This window comes from Ailuropoda melanoleuca, chromosome 5 (assembly GCF_002007445.2).
Source record: "Ailuropoda melanoleuca isolate Jingjing chromosome 5, ASM200744v2, whole genome shotgun sequence".
Classification (NCBI taxonomy): domain Eukaryota; kingdom Metazoa; phylum Chordata; class Mammalia; order Carnivora; family Ursidae; genus Ailuropoda; species Ailuropoda melanoleuca.
The window spans coordinates 32,985,216-33,002,217 of record NC_048222.1 but is presented as its reverse complement, the minus strand read 5'-3'; the positions used below and the strand labels follow the sequence as shown (position 1 = coordinate 33,002,217).

At 41.8% G+C, this 17,002-nt stretch overlaps 1 protein-coding gene across 7 annotated transcripts in view; it reads left to right on the top strand.

Moving 5' to 3' along the window:
* Positions 1-17,002, top strand: part of BTBD9 (BTB domain containing 9) — a 402,059-nt gene that overhangs the window by 246,096 nt on the left and 138,961 nt on the right. For all 7 annotated transcript variants that reach the window (XR_004625261.1, XM_011234240.3, XM_011234241.3 and 4 more), the window contains one exon: positions 15,463-15,572. Coding sequence is in view for 6 of the 7 variants with exons in the window: in XM_011234240.3 (XP_011232542.1) it covers positions 15,463-15,572 (110 nt within the window). In the remaining variant the exon portion in view is untranslated. The remainder of the gene's footprint in view (positions 1-15,462; positions 15,573-17,002) is intronic.

The window sequence follows — 17,002 nt, the reverse complement described above, 5'->3', positions numbered from 1 at the left end:
ACATTTTTTTCCCCTGGCATTACCCACTCCTCTTTCAGTACTCAGCAGTCACATCTGGGAAGCGACCTGTGGTCTTCCCAGTCTGGATTAAGTGCCAGTCCTTGGTGCCACCCTGCTATTTTTTGGAGAATTTGTATAATAGCATCTATTAGTATCTATTGTAATTACCTGCGTACATTGAAACAGTGGACTTCTGAGGAATCGACTTATATTTGTTTTTATATCTAGGGCCTAGCAGTGCTGAGAATAGAGTAGTTCTTCAATTTAAAAAAAATTGCTGAATTATGTTAAATATATTCATTTAACATTTTTAAAAATTTCCCTATTTATTTATTAAGTTCTACATCCAACGTGGGGCCTGAACTCATGGCACCAAGATCAGGAGGCACATGCTGTACTGGCTTAGCCAGTGTGGCCTCTCGTTTAATATTTTGACTACCTCCTACATGCCAGCTACCAGTTACTGAGCACTTATGTGCCTGGTCAAGTACTGACTGCTAGGCACATGTATGTTTGTATGTATGTATGCATGCATATATGTATATAAGTATGTATTTATTTTAGGCACATGTATTTTTAATCTTAACACCTGTATTATTTTACCCCCAAGTTAGGTGCTCTTATTTTTCCCTTTATAGATGAGGAAACCGAGGCTTTGAGAGGTTAAGTGAATAAACCAGAACTGAATTGCTCTCTCTGGTAACTTTCTCAAATTACTACTTCCCATTTAACCTGAACCGGACAGAACTTCTCTAATCTAGGCTGTAAACTTTTAAAGCATAATCTGTAATCTGGATGATTATTTTATTTGTGAATTGGCAGCATTACCAGTCTGTCAGATGACCTTTTTAAAAAGATGGGACCTTGTGCGGTTTATCTAGTAATTTTTTGTCTTTTTTGCCTAGCATTTATACTTTTGCTAGCCCTTCCATGAAAACCAGAGGACCAGCAATTCATCCTATTAGCGAATTAAGAGAAACCAAAAGATTAAAATCGACAGATAGTGTCACAACCCCCCCCCCATTCCCAATCCTCTCTCCCCACTGAAGAACCTCTGGAAATGCCCTGCCTAGAAAACCTGCTCATAAAAAGAAAAATCGGCCAGTTCCACTTGTCCCCTCCTTTCCTTCCTCCTCCTCCCTGTTAATGAGCAGTGAAATGGCCTAATGAAGGGGGCCAGAGGGAGGGGAGAGAAGAGAAGAAAGCCTGAATAATCCCCACACTGAATTATCAGCCTCTGCATAATTGAGTTTTCTTTGGCTTCCTTCTTTTCAGAGTTCAGCATTTTGAAGCTCTTGCGGGATGCACTGTTTCCAGGGCCTGAGCCAAGCCACGTTTTCAGTTTGTGCCGCCATCAGTTTGATTCAGCTGTGTGGGCTGCAAGGCTTGTGCTTCTGACAGGGACTCCAGAAGGGAAGCAGGGAGAGCTCTGAATGACACAGCTCCCTTTTCCACGGAGAGGCAAGCACAGAATGGCCTTTTAATGCCCTTGTCTGTTAGACTGCGCATGATCCAGGCTGAAAAGCGTTTGTGTGGCAGGAGCGGCTCTAGAAGATAAGGAAGGTGCTGAATGGAATATGAATGTAGCCAGCTTCACCTGAGCCCCGGAAGGGGAGCTAGCTGTTGGTGGCATAGGGTGAACATTCATCCTGCTTTGCCCGAGACTGAGTGGTTTCCTGGACTGTGAGACTTTCAGGACCAAGACCAGCACAGTCCCGGGCAAACCTGGATGCTTGGTCTTCCTGTCCCCTGTACTCAACTTCCTCTTTACCTTAAGGCAAAGTTCACAGTCAGTTGGAAATCATTTCCTATTGTCTTTAAATCCTGCCTTGACTGATTGAATGAGAACAAACAAAAAGTTTTTGAGAATTTTCTTGGATGCCGTGGAGTCAGCAGTAAAATTAAACGGGCCCTTGTCGAAAGCTTTCTTCCCAATCCACCCGCATCTTGCTCTCTCCTTGCCTGATTGAGAACCCTGGGCTGCCCTGCTCCCCATGCCTGTGAGGTCTGTCTTTGTTCTTCCCGCTCTCCTTTTGCTGCTGCTGCAGCGACTCCAAGGATTAAAGAGGATGTACAGTACCTATGCTCTCCTACTTCGGCACTGCCTTCCCATGGCTCTGCTTAGATGCAGCTGGCTGAGCGGGGGCATTAGGAAGCCTCCAGCGACCCACAGCTGAATCCGTCAAGTCCCCTGCAGCAGCTGTTATCTGAACCGACTGGGTCGTGCCGACAGCAGCAAAGCAAGGGTGTGGTGCGAATGTGCGGGAAGAACACCAGACAAGCCTGTCTCTGCTCCAGAGAGTCTAAATCACCCCATCTGCATGTGGAGCATGGCGATCATTCTGGAGAGAGTGGGAAGGGGAGAAGATGGTGTTTTTCCACAGTTATCAAGATAAACAGCCAGTGCTGTCTGTGCAGCTGTTTCAGTGTGAGGATGAGCCGAATGATTTTATTTTTACTCTGTGGGAATTAGCACCACCTCCCCACCCTTTTCTTTTAGAGACAGGGAGTCTGTGGCTAACAAAATCACTTAGTGATTTGAATCTTTCTGCAGAATGGTGATAATTTATGGGACTGTCTGGACATATCCCTGTTCAGACATTTAATTAGTGAAAAACCAGTCCAATAAATAAAATAGCTAAATAATCTGAGACAACCATTTGAAGACCTGGTAGAAGGAATGGGGGCAAGAAAAGGAGGATGGAGGAGCGCAACAAGGTGAAATGTTATTTCAAGGCAAGAAAGAATTAAGAGTTGTAGCCCTCAGGCCGAGGACAGCAAGGAAATGAGGAAGAATGGTTATTATCTCTTGTATTATTGTCCTAACTACCAGGCAGTTTTAAAGGTTGTACCCTTGTGGCCATAGCAGCTTGGAAGACCCAAGGTCTTAGTAAGTCCAGTTGAGATCCTTGATTGAACCCGTCTCCTTATAGGAATAACTACAGGCACGGACATACTCCTGTGAGAAATAGTTAAGGTTTCAGGTAATGATGGCAGAGAGAACACACATCGATTATCATGCCCTTCAGAACAAAACCCCGCTAAAGTGACGATAAAGGGATTTTTTTTAGGTATTAACCTACAAGGGTAAGGAAAATGGGAAGAGGAGGTAAAAACATGAAAGAGGGAGCTGTAAAGCAGAGGAACGAGTGGTAAATGATTCAGTAGGCTCAAGGAAACTCATTCCTAAGCCGCTGAATTCTCAAAGACTTAGGAATTAGAGGAACCAGGCACCTTTGAAGCCACAGTGACTAAGGTGGACAGGAAAGGGCTAAAATGAGGATTGGTTGAGTATGTGTTTATGAAACAGTTAAGAGCTCTGGATTCTCTTCCCTACTTCACAGAACTTTGACTGCTTCTCCCCAACTCTGTTGGGAAAGTAGAAATTTATTTTCTTCTTTTTCTAGCTTTATGGGGATATAGTTGATATCTAACATTGAGTAACTTGAACTCGATGATTTGATTCACTTATACATTGTGAAATGATTACCACAGTAGAGTTAGTTAACACGTCCATCACCTCACACAAATACCTTTTCTTTTGTGGTGAGAACATTTAAAATCTCTTCTAGAAAATTTCAAGTATGTAATAGTTTTGTTAACTATAGTCACCATGCTGTACATTAGATCTCCAGAGTTTATTCATCTTCTAACTGCAAGTTTGTACCCCTGGACTAATATCTCTACATTTCTCTCCTGCCCCATCCACTCCCTTTGGCAACCATCATTCTACTCTGTTTCTCTGATTTAGGCTTTTTTATTATTTTTATTTTTTAAAGATTTTATTTATTAGAGAGAGAGCACAGGCACACACACGAGCAGGAGGAGGGGCAGAGACAGAAAATCTCAAGCAGACTCTGTGTGTAGTGCGGGGCTGAAGACTGAGCTCGATCCCACAACCCATGAGATTGTGATCTGAATCAAAACCAAGAGCTGGCCACTTAACCGACCAAGCCACCCAGGCACCCTGAGTTAGGCTTTTTTAGGTTCCACATGTAAGTGAGATCATGTAGTATTTGTCTTTCTCTGTCTGACTTTGGAAATTTATTCGTTGATGATGGTTAAAAAAAAAAAAAAAAAAAGCCAGTGTCTCTCAACCAGGGAAGATACCATGCACAGTTGAGAAAGGCCATGCTGTAGGAAGATTAAGTGGTCATGCGCCTGAGAGACCCCACCCTCAGTGATACCCCTGCCCACACACACACACACACACACACACACACACACACACACACACGGACAAATACCCCTTGGCCTCTGGAACTCCGGCAGTCAGGCCCATACCTTCCATGCAGAGGATTAGGAACATCTTCCTACGTAATTTCACCAGCCGAAGAGGGAACAGCTAAAGAATCTGTAAGTGGGGTTTTCCTAACAGTTGACCTGTTCAGGCAACTGTGTTCTCAGAATTTCCTGTAGTATGTCCAGAGATTTCTTCTTCACAACCTTCTGGATGACCAGACATCTGAGGAAACTAATATGAAACATAAAGACTGAAACAAACAGGGGAAAAAACTATACAGGGAGACGAAAACTTAAAAAAAAAAATCATTGCTTTCTTCAGAGAGATTGAGTAAATATGGCAATCTTATGCCAAGAAGATGCCATAAAAAAGGAACATTTGGAGAATAATAAGTACAGTTGGAAATTTAAAATATTAAAGCAGAAATGAAAAACTTGGTCAATAGGACAGATGATAAAGTTGAAGAACTCTTTCAGAAAGTAGAACAAAATGACAAAGACGGCAAATAGCGAGAGTGTAGAAGGAGTACAGGAGGAGACCAGGCAGCCTAGTATCCAAGACAAAGAGCTTCATGAAGAAGGATTTTTAAAAATTCAGAGGAAATAGTTAATACCAGTAATTCAAGGAAAGTTACGAAAACTGAAGTACATGGGTTTCCAGGTAGCAGGGGCCTTCTGAGTGCCCAAACCAGTGGAAGAAAATAGACCCACACCAAGGCACAACATAATGAAATTTCAGAATACTAAGGATGTAGAGAAGATCTACACGTTTCCAGAGCAGGATGTATTTTATCTAAAGAAGAAGAAAAAGAGAAGCCAGGTCAGGTATCATCATGACTTCTCAATGGCAAAACTAGAAGTTTGACAGGCAGTAGAATAACACCTTCAGAGCTCTGAAGGAGAACTGCTTCCAACTTAAAATTCTGTGCCCAATCAAACTACCAATCAGATATCGAGGTAGACTGAAGATATGTTCAGACAAACAAAGGCTTAAAATTTTTACCTTCCAGGGGCGCTTGGGTGGCTCAGTTAAGCACCCAACTCTTGATTTTGGCTCAGGTCATGATCTCAGGGTTGTGAAATCGAGCCCTGCATCAGTCCCCATGCTGTGTGTGGAGCCTGCTTAAGGTTCTCTCTCTCCCTCACCCTCTGCCCCTTCCCCCTGCACTCTCTGTCTGTCTCTCTCTCTCAAAAAAAATTTTTTTTTACCTTCCAGATACTGGGAGATGCTCTCCACCAAAATGAGAGAGTAGACCAAAAGCATGAGATGCAGGACAGGGACAGTTCAGCAGAGGGGAGAGATGAAAGGAGTCCCTGGAATGATGGGGAGGACAGATCTCAGGCTAACAGCTTGCATCAGATCAGAGGGCACCCTGACTTGACTGAAACAGCCAGAAGGCCTGGGGAAACTTCTTCAAGAAGAAGAAATCACTAGAAATACTTGATGTGTTGGAATGTTTTAAGAGAAGCTTTAGTTCAAGTAAGGGAAAACTGGGAGAGTGGGAGTGAGTTAGTTTTGAGCACATACAAAACTAAGCAAAACAAAAATCAAGACTATTTTTACTCTGGTAGGGAAAAAAAAGGTGCAGGAAAGGAAAGTACTTCCACATAGTAGTTATGATGAATGTTTACATAATCGTGATGTAAACACTGAATATTGATTCAGCCAGAGTTACAATATAACCTAAATTGGTGGGATGGGAAAGGGTGCATGTGGAGAGGAGAGACCTGGATAACTGTCCTCCATAGGAGGAGATTGGTAGACAAAGCCGAAAACCAAAAAACCAAGAAATAGCATTCAAAGCATGATAATTATAGGGGTGCCTGGGTGGCTCAATCACTTAAGTGTCCAGCTCTTGATTTCAGCTCAGGTCATGATCTCAGGGTCATGGGATGGAGCTCCACGTCCAGCTCCCCCCTGGGTGTGGAGTCTGCTCAAGATTCTCTGCCTCTCCTTCTCCCTCTGCCTGCAACCCCCAACCCCCCCCTCTTGTGTGTGCACGTGCTCTCTCTCTCTGTCTCTCAGATAAATAAGTAAATAAAAATCTTCTTTTTTTTAAAGCATGGTAATTATAGATGTGAGATAAATCCTAAAATAATCCACTAAAATAGGTAAAAACAGTTGTCTCCAGGGAGGGGAGGAAATGATAAACCTATAGGCTATTTGACTTTTTAAACTATGTATATTTAAAACTTTATTTTAGGGGCATCTGGTTGCCTCAGTCAGTGGAACATATGACTCTTGATCTTGGAGTTGTGAGTTTGGGCCCTATGTCTGGTGTGAAGATTATGTAAAAATAAAATCTTTAAAAAAAAAAAAAAACCCAAAACTTTATTTTAAAATGTAAAAGAAGAAAAAGAAGTAGTTAAGTCAGTTTAGTTTTGTTTTGTTTTAATGAGGAGTCTAAACACCACAGCAGTAACAGTGACTCTTAGTAACATAATAGAATCTTCTTGTTTATTTAAAAATTCTCTCTTCAAGTATGCATTTGACTTTATGTGAATTCTTCTCCTGGGTTTTTCTTTCCTTGAATTTCTGAAACAAGTGTAAGGATTGACATTTTCTTTCTGATCACTGGCTTAGCACTAATGCTGTACCAGTGAAGTCCAAGTCACGAATGGTTGAACTCTCAAGAAGCTTTGGGGAGGAGGGAAAAATCCTTGCCAAACTATCCACCTCCCAGCCCGTTCGCTAATCCAGCAGATACACGGATTGGGGACAGGCTGCAAAACTGAACCTCAGCAGTGCGTAGGACTCTTAACACAAAAGATGTATGGGGAAGCATCTTAAAATGACTAGGCAGACTGTTAGATTTGGACCTGGCCCCTGTCTTCTCAGCCCCTGCTAGAACTGCACATCGCGTAGACCACCAAACAACGCCAGGTGGAGCCTCTTGCTGTTCTCTCTGTTGCTTGTGTTAAAGTTCTGCCACACTGACAGATTTTAGCAGCAAGCTCTCTTACACCGGTAGGGCTGAAATTAGTAATCCTTCATGCTGATTGGAACCTGGAGTACAGTATAATCAGTCATGCACTCCCAGTTAACAACCCCTGAGATAGTACATTATACATATCCATACCGGCTTTTGCACCCAGGACAAAAATACTTGCTTTTCTCTTTCTCGCTTCTGTTATCTTTTGCATATGTATTTGGTGGTGAGCATTCTTCTGAAGTTTTCTGTAGTATTACTTTTACTTACTTTGATTACTCTGCGCCTGCTTGGTAGGTTTTTACATAGTTACACTGATGCTCAAATGAATGTGCTAAGGAAATCTCTGGATTTTTCTTCCCTCCCCTTGCCACCCCCCCCCAATCTATATTCTCTAGGTAAAGGTCCAGAATTTCTCAAAGGGCAAAGGAGGCTCCCTGAAATTTTCTGTGAGCATTGAAGCAGCTGGGGATATTATGTGGCAAGTGCGGGACTTTTATGGGTTGGGTTTGTTTTCCCCACATACATTTCACTTAGTTCTCTGAGGAGCTATTATTGCCTGAAACAGGTTTCTTTGCATAGCTTGTAAAGAATTCAGAGGCTCTGAGGGACGTATATTGTGTCAAGCTTTGAAATCTCCAGCCTGATGGTATGAGTGTGTGGGGTATGTGTTTTCCATTAAATGAAATAATGCATGCAAAGGGTACCACGTGGGATGTGTTCAGAAGTTAGTGGCTTTTATTTTAATTCCAGTGCTAGTTTCTCAAGGGTCTAGACCGAAGATCTGTGATTTCCCTACCCCTGTGGTCTCTTTATTATTCTCTTGACTTTGACTCAGTTTTCACTTCTGTTATTCTGAATGTCTTGAGCAGTTCCTGTCTTATTTCTCAGTATGTCAAATATTTACATTCTTAGAAGGATGCTTAGATTTTTCTTTGGGGAGAGGCAAATTCCTTCTCCTTCTGTTTGCCTCTCTTCCTTCTCTACTTAATCTTTTACTCTAAAAGGACAAGGGAGGGGGGAGCTCCTCCAGCTCTGAAAATTTTAAGTTACAATAAATTGCATATACCCACCATAGTCTTAGGTTTAAAAAAAGAGAATCTTTCCTTACCCACCATGATCCTAAAACAGGCTTGCTACAGGTCATAGTCACCAAATGAGTTCTTACAGATTCATAGAGAAACTAACAAATTTAATTTTCTTCTGCTTTTTCTCTAGTGCACTATTCCATTAGACTCATTTGTCTACATTCATGGGAATGCACAGCCTATTGGAAAAACTAAAAAAGATAATGCAGCCATTTAGAAGATAAAAGTAGTGAAATCCTCTACCCCGCCCCCAGCATCTTGGGCTAGGAGAAAAGTTAATGAAAAAATGCAAATGTTGAACTTCTGGTAATTTAGTTCTACTTCTTAAAATATACTTTGTGTTGGTTTCAATGTTTTATTGAGTAATAAAATTGGTTAACAGTATTCCCATATGGGGATTTGTTCACATTAGCACATAACCGACAGAAGAAGGGGTTGGTTTATTCATATTCATGCTCTCCCCCTCTCCCCTTTATTCCTCTTCTCTCTTTTCCCTCTCTCCCTCCCTCTCTCCCTTATTCATTTTTCATTTTATATCCTCCATTTCCCATTTCATCTCTTTATAATCCCTTGAAAATTACAATCTGAAAAAAAAGCAAAGATAAAAAGAAAACTAAACCATGAAATAAATAAGACATTTCTTCCCATGAAATTCATATCAGTTTCTCTTTCCAGATCCTAAGAAGCCTACTAATTAGATTTTTGCCTGTATCCTACTAAATATCTATAATAGGTGAACTGTGTCTACATCTCAGACTCATTGACACTGTATCCCTGTCCTCAGGCTGAGTGTTGCCCCTTCCCATTTGACCCTTTTATTCCTGCAGGGAGAGGTTTTGTTATTGTCTGTCCTTCCGGTTTGGCAAGTTTGTCTATAAAGTTCAGTGTTAAATAGATCACCTACCAACCAGTGAGTAATTATTTGATATTATTTGATTTTTTTTATATGTTGTCTGTCCTCTGAACCTGAAATATAAATTCCATGGGGAAGAGATTTGATGTGTGCTGTTCAACCCCATATCCCAGCACCCATCCACAGTAGCTAACGCATAGTAAATACAAGTTAATATTTGTGTGTGTGTGTGTGTGTGTGTGTGTGTGTGTATACGTGCATGCATCTGTGCATGGGGGGTTGAGGATTATTTTTCTTTTAGACGTGTTTGTTTTGTTTTGGTCTTTGAAGCAAGAATAGTTCACAGGGAGGACTTCTAAAGTTCATATTGCAGAATTTGGTGTTTTTAAGAGTCGGCTAACCTCTTCACCATGTGTGAATAGATAAGAAGCTCTTACATTTTTCTCTCCACCACTATTGCTAATATGTTTTAGTCTTGCCTTCTAAACTTCACTGTAACCTTCTTTGATGATGAATGTGTGTGTCCTATCTTTTGGGTCCATTCCTCACAGTATTTAGCACAATTTCTGGCACCTACTGGATGTTTATTAAATCTTGATTAATAGCAGATTTCCCCAGTATACCTGCAAGGGCTATTGACTCATAAAAGTGCAATCAGGAAATTAAACAGTACGGATTATATCATTTTCTTATGATATATGTAAATATTATAATTAAGTTCTTTTGCAATATTAATTCCAAATGTAATTCCATAAGCTGAAGGCATATGATTGTGGCAGGATAGGTTGTACATATTTAAAGGTGGGAAAAAGGCCTACTGTTCAAAATTCACATTTCCTCCAAATAAAAAACAACACTTAAATATTTATCTCTAATGTTGAAAAGTGCTATTTTGGTAGCACTGGGTTATGATGTGTTAGTAATTATTTACCCACCTTATCCCCTCTGCATGCTTGATTCGATAGAGCCTCACTTTTCTCTGAAAACCAAGATGACTTGTTTCATTTGCCCTTGAATCGTGGAGGTGCTGGAACGTGATTGCTCCCTCTGCAGGGCTGACGGTCAGACAGCACTGGGGCTCTCTGAGACAGTAGCCTCTTAGGCTAACTCTAGACACAGACTGTTTAACCTTTCAGTAATTCTTCCTCTCCCAAATAAGCAAATGCTGCGGGGCCCTTTGCTGAAGTCAGTAGAGGAGAATCTATAGCCCCACAGATCAGCCAGGGGGAAGGTTTTCTATGAGTAACAAATCTTTTCTGTTGCAACCTGCTTTTTCTAGAAGCTTTTTGTCATTCTGGCAGTAAACTGTTTTCCACTTGCTGCCTTAGCAACAAGACCTGAAGTCACTTCCCCCTCCAGTCGGCGGGTGATTATAAGAGCACTAACACTGTACATAGAACTGGAAGAAAATACCATCCTGGCGAGACCTGCAGACATTACCTGCTTCTTGGGTCAGAGAATTATTTATGTACATTCTTAGCATCTCCTTGAAAGCAAGAGTCAAATAGGAAGTCTTGGAAGTGAATCCAGACCCCACACCATCTCAAGTCCCTGGCAAATGCTGGAGCGAAGGTTCTCGCTGGAGGACCACACCTGGCCACAGCAGAGTTCTCTGGCTACCTCAGAGGAAGAGCCAAAATGTTAAGGAGCCCTTCTCGCACACAGTCTCAGGCTAAATCTAGTTTCCTCAGGAGTCTCTGTTTAACCCAAGAATGTTGAAGTTCACTTTGAGAATAAAAATTTGTTTACCAAAGAATAGAATTCTGATGGATTTAGGCTTAAGTTGATCCCTTGAGAGCTCATTTAAATGTTTCTTACTGAATTCAGTTTTATCTTGCAGTAGAACCGGCTCAGTGCAGACATGGGTGAGCCTGTAGCCAGAGGCAAAGGTCAAGGGTTAACTCTGGTCCACCAGAACTAAAGACTAGAGAATACCGAAGGGTTTAAAGTGGGAATGTTCAAGTTGCTGTTTCTTTGTATTTTCTCCTTTTTCTGTACTTCCCTTAGTATGTTAAAAATGTGTCATCTGTGACTTAGAAATCAAATCTGGTAGCATCCCGACGAGAAATAACAGAAAGATAGATTAAGGATAGGAATCTATACATTTCCCAGAACAGGTGGGGAACGCAATGACATCTTCAAAGCAAAATTCCTCTAGGTCACAGTATTATGATGTCTCTCTGTTAGAAAATGCTAATATATTTTTCTGGATGAACTAAAACTACAAACTTCTAGGGTTTGCACAAAAAAAGACACTCCTCTGTGGGTATGGGTATCTAGACCAAATATGGGCGAAAGATCTTTCCTTGCTTCTTCATGTATAGCTGAGTCAGGTCAAGAACATTTTAAATAGACTTTTCTAGAGCTTAGAAGCTTAAAGAAGGAAATACCATAGAGCCAGGGAACCTGCAGGTGGAATGTAGTCTCCTTCTGTGGGCATAGTGCCTCCACTGTCGTTTTCGAAGAGGAAGGACAAGACCCTGCCTGTGTTCTTGAAGTCTGCCCCTGGGTGGGCCTGCCTCCTCCTGGATGCACCATTTTAACACCTACAGTTAGGAATACTCTTCCAGACAACTGGCATTCTTGAAGTCCAACCAAAGAAATTTTGCACCCGGTGACCTACTCCTTGGATTTCTATTTAATCATATCCTCCTCTGCCAAGCACTGCATTAAACACTAAATTCTTATCTCATCTAAATATCTGACAAGGTTTGTGTTATTGACCTCATTTTATAGAGAAGAAAACTGAGGTTTGAAAGGTTTAAGGTGGGTTTTTTTGGTCCAAAGTGACAGAGCTAATTTAAAGTGACGGGGCTGGGTGACACACCTGGTTCTGTTAGCCTCTAAAGCACGCTCTTCAAAACTCTGTCATGCCTTTCAATTTTAGAGTGCTATCCTTGGAGGTTTCGGATTTCATTTCATTAAAGAAGACAGAATCTCTTTTCACCCACAATATTATAGCTCCTGGAAACTTCTGCCTTGAAACATCCTGTTGTGAACTGTGTGCGGGATCGGGGCTCCGTCAGTGACGAGAAGACAGGCAGCACAGAGAAGGGAGGAGAATATTAGGAACAGACGGTTCTGAGAGGGCTCATGTGGACAGCATTCATCCCGCTCAGAAATGGCCAATCTGTTGCATAGCTGCCTTCCTCAGCGCTGTTTTTATTAAGTTTTAATTATCTTCCAACTGTCTGAGCTGCTGTTGAGGATCAGAGAGAACAAAGGATAGCTGCTCTATTCTTCAGCAGTGCCCCTCTCTGCACACTGATGAAGTCACTAGCTGCCACTGCCCTTATTATCAGGTTAAATCAGAGTCTGACTGTGCTTTGGAGAGATGATGCTGAAAGGAGAAAAAAAAAATTCATCTCAAGCTCTCCCCTTATTCAAAATCTTGTTGGCAGAGAAAATGTAAGATCTACTCCTGTTTAGGTGTTATGACCCAGAAGTGAGTGTTGCTTTGTTTTTAAAAAAAAAAAAAAAAAAAAAGAGTNAAAAGAGTGAAAAAGAGAAAGAGGACCCTCTTCCCATCCCCATCCCTTGGACTTTCAATAGCTTGGGTAATAAAAACTTCTCTTCTGCCTCAGGGATGCTCCATTGTGAGAGAACCCCTCTCTTCGTCAGGGAGGAGTCCGTGCTGGCCCCTCGCCTTCTAGCCACCACTCATGGGTCCCGGCCTCTGAGTTCTTGGTGTAGAACTCCAGGTTCCCCTACTGGCCACTGAAGCTGGGGGATTAGTGGAAGCCTGTTTTCTACTTCCAGTGCAGATCTCTAGTAAAGAACGGAGTCCTGTGCTAAAGCATTCCTTGCTGGGCAAGAGGAGCATGGTGTCTTTCTTGTGACTTTGGTACCAGTTTTTTAGAATGTGTATTTGAATAAGGACTTCATGCCATTTTTGTAAATTATGCTGTAATTTTGTGGAGACTTAGAAAGTATTGTAGAACCAGAATAATTAAACTTGTTATGAGCATTTACGTGTAACGGGCTAATCAAGAAGTGTGATGTACAGTGGCAAATTGCTAATTTGACCTCAGGATTATGCAGCAGAGATAACATTATCTTCATTTATAGAGAACTTTTTATCTGGAGGCATCTCAGTGCTTTTCCAACCATATATATTATCTTGTTTGTTATCACAAGTACTATCATTAAGGCTGTAAAATGTATTCCAGTACAGTTTTCTGTTTTCGGCTTCTTATAATTGGGGGATGAAGGAGAGAAAGGTTGCATATTTTCTCCCATTTTTGACATTTGCACCAGGGTTAAATTTGGGAAATGACTGTTATCTAAAGTTGGAAAACCTCCTTCCATAGGTTTTTTTTTAATAAAAAGGAAGAAAAGGAGGAAGGCAACATGACTGCCTCCCCTTAGGTCAGCCCGGATTCTTAATCTTAAGCACTGCCAATGGGGAAGGGCCCTATCAGTCACTTCCTGGCTCCTCTACCTAATACGGTATTAGGAGAGTTGCGTCTCCTTTGGTGGAGACTCGACCTAGGGAACAGGAAAATGATCTGATCGAATTCCCCAAACCACATTCCCTCCATTCCCTCCAAGGTTACAGACAGCAACACTCAGGCTGTCACGGCCATGAGCAGTTGAAAATGCTATGCTGGTTGAGTTGCTGTGGGTTTAAGGAAATGGACAAAATTAGATTCAGGCCAATGTGCCAGGCTTAACACACCCCTTCCCTTCCAGAAAGTCTATAGAGACTGTCCCCCGCCAGTGGTAAAGAACTACACGATTCCTGTTCCACGCAAACCATTTAGAACTTATTTTACTTGAACCCCACCTACCCACCCAGACACAGTATCATCAGTACCTTCTGTCTGCCTCAAGGGCTCGAGAGGACAGCTCAGGGCCAACCTCCTGCTTAACCAGAGGGCTCTGATGAGCGCAGCCGTCGCCCTGGCTCTCCGTACAGGAAGAATGGTGTTTCCCTGCAGTGGGCACGGGCACATTGGACAGCCAGCCCAGGAGATAGCATTTAGATTGGTTATGAAGATGAGTGACCAGCTCATGTCAAGGAGCAGATGGCTAAATGAGTTGCACTGGGAATGCCGTGAGATTCGTGCTTGAAGGAACAGGAGGGAAAATAGCTCATGATATAAAAACCCCAAATATAGTCTCCTTAATGTGAATTTTTTTTAATTGGCATTTACATTACACAGTTAACTTGGAGTGATGAGAAATGTAAGGGAATTACCGAATTAGTGAACAGCGATTAACTCTGAAGTAAAATTATATCATCGAAGTCGAAGGTTGTTTTACACAGCAGAGGAAGGATATTACTAAAACCTTGCCCGGTCTGTCATCTCCTAATTGAAATGTGTTCATTTAATATGCCCCATCCTTCAGAGCGCATAGCTCATAATTGGGAGAACTTAATCTAGTTCTTTTTCCTGGTTCTTCCTTTGAATCCCAGTAAGACAGTGTGTGGCACATTCCCCAGCGATTTGTGTGACACTCAGAAAAATGAGTTTGTCTGTTCATTAACCTGTGAATGGTCAGGTCCCTTTGGAGAGTGAAAGGAACAAGTCACTCCAAGGTTAATGCTTGTTCATGGGAGGTGAAGCCTCCAGGGAGAAAGAGAGGGCGAATAGGCCGGAATGCTCAAGACCTGCCCTGTGCAGCTCTGCACTGTGTGCAGACGCCAGAGCCGTGTGGCCAGGAGGGAGGCTGCAGAGCAGGCTGGGTCACCCCCGCAGATCATTTCCTCTGGTCAGGAGAAGGCTTCCCGGCAGTCAAGTTGGGGGTGGGGGGGGTAGGGGGGGCTGGCGTAAGTATATAGGGTTAACTTTCTGCAAGGATTTAGGAGCAGTGTTGAAGTATAAAAAAATGTGAGTGGTTTTTAGTAGTTCCTGTGGATTTTTCTGTTAAACAAGAAGACAGTATTGATTTCATGCGTTTGTCTCCAATGGATGAAATCTTTCCTTGAGTTGGAAAACATTTGATTTGGCAAGTGTTTGTGCACCTGTGCACAGGCACTTCCCTAACCACAAGGTGAAGACAGAAGCCGTGATTCTCCAGCGTGAATGTCTCATGGACATATAATTACACTGACATTCAGGGATTGAGCTTCAACGGTACCTGGTTTGATTTTCTAGGTAAATCAAATCTTAAGTTCTGCTTAATTCTCCGGAAAGTGGTAGCTCCCTAATTTGGCTGTAATTTTTCTAGGCTCAGTCGGAGCTAGCCCTAAGGAGCAGGCAGAGGGTCTGTAGTCAAGTTCAAAGTCTCCTTTAGTCCATGCCCTGGTACACTGTAACTTTACACAATGTATCTTATTCTGTTGTCTTTGGATTGGTTGTGATGGAAGCTTGTTTTCTTCAACAAATTATCTTTTTACCCCCAGGTATATTCGAATAGTTGGGACTCACAACACAGTGAACAAGATTTTTCACATTGTGGCTTTTGAATGTATGTTTACAAACAAAACCTTCACTCTTGAGAAGGGGCTGATAGGTAAGTATTGCAATTATGTTTTTTATATACACTTAGGTATTTTATCTTCAAATATTTTGCTAGCTCATTAACTCATCTTAACCCACCTCTTAATCAGCTTTGACTAAGAACTGGTTGATTTGAATGCCTTATGGATGAGTGACATAGGGGAAGTCTTATAGTTTTAGAAGTAGTCAAAATAATAATTCTAGTAAACATAAAAGACTATAAATATTACACTAGGAGTTAAGAATTGAAAATTTCCTAGTGATGCATTTAGATTTGATATATGGGGAATGCTTATGAGAGTCTGGCAAAGCGTTTTACACCAAAGGCTTTTCTATATTTAATGGTAGGTGAGATCAGGGAACAAGTCTGTAGAATATTGATCCAACACTCATGCTTTCCAAGGCTGTGGAGGTATTTTGGCCTTTAATTGGATATGAACGGTGTGCTCGCTATGAGACTATCTCCTTTTCACGGACACATAAGTCCATATTTGCACTGTTTAGCCAAGTTTGCCTCAAGAAAACATGCCTATAATTTAAATAAGACCAGAATAACTGAATTGTCATTGTGAAAGTCAAGTTATCTTGTGGGAAATACTGTCTGACTGATCTCTCAGAAGAGTATTTTTCATTTTGGTTTAGTTGTTATTTGGTTGTTTTCTGTTGTGTTGTGTTTTGTTTTAGGTAATATTTAGTCTGGCATTGTGTGGAGTAGAGCCTGGGTCTTGACATTCTGGATAGACCCAGGCTCTGGGTCTGGCTTTTCCCACCCAGCTGTGCCCATGGCTTTTTACACACCTCCTGCAAAGATCCTAGTTTGACTGACTGGATCCTTGAATCTGTCTCTACTGCAGCTTCTTTGAAAAGGGACTCTGTATGTTCAGGTGCCCCTGCCTGGGTACACCTAAGACAGATTCTTCGCCTTTATGAAGGGATCCATCTCCCCTCTCCTTCCGAGGTCCCCTCCATGCTGGGACACATAGCATATTGACACATGTCCTAGGAACACGGTGATGACTAGAATGGGAAAGATGAGTGTAACTTGCCGGTGTTTACTAATTCTTGGGACAGTCATAAGTGTAAGTGTCCTTAAGACCCGCTGTGTCCTAAAGGTAATCCTTTACTTAGGGAAATTTGGAAGAATAATGTTAGTCAAGTGGCAGGAGTAGCCATTATTTTAATGTACAGAGAAATGTTAGAGCTCAGCTAAAATAAATAATTTGGTTTTACCCTTGTTATGGCTATAACTTTTGCCATTAAATATAAATGTTACTCATTGTTGTGACTTTGAAGCAATTTGAGAGTTAACACAGCTGAAGCATCACCTGATATTATCAAGGCTTTTAATTCCGTGGGCTGTGTGGAATTGTGGCGATAGATGGTTGCAGGGAGGATACATCTTTCCACCGGCTACCCATGCTCTGTTATAGACCATAGGCCCCA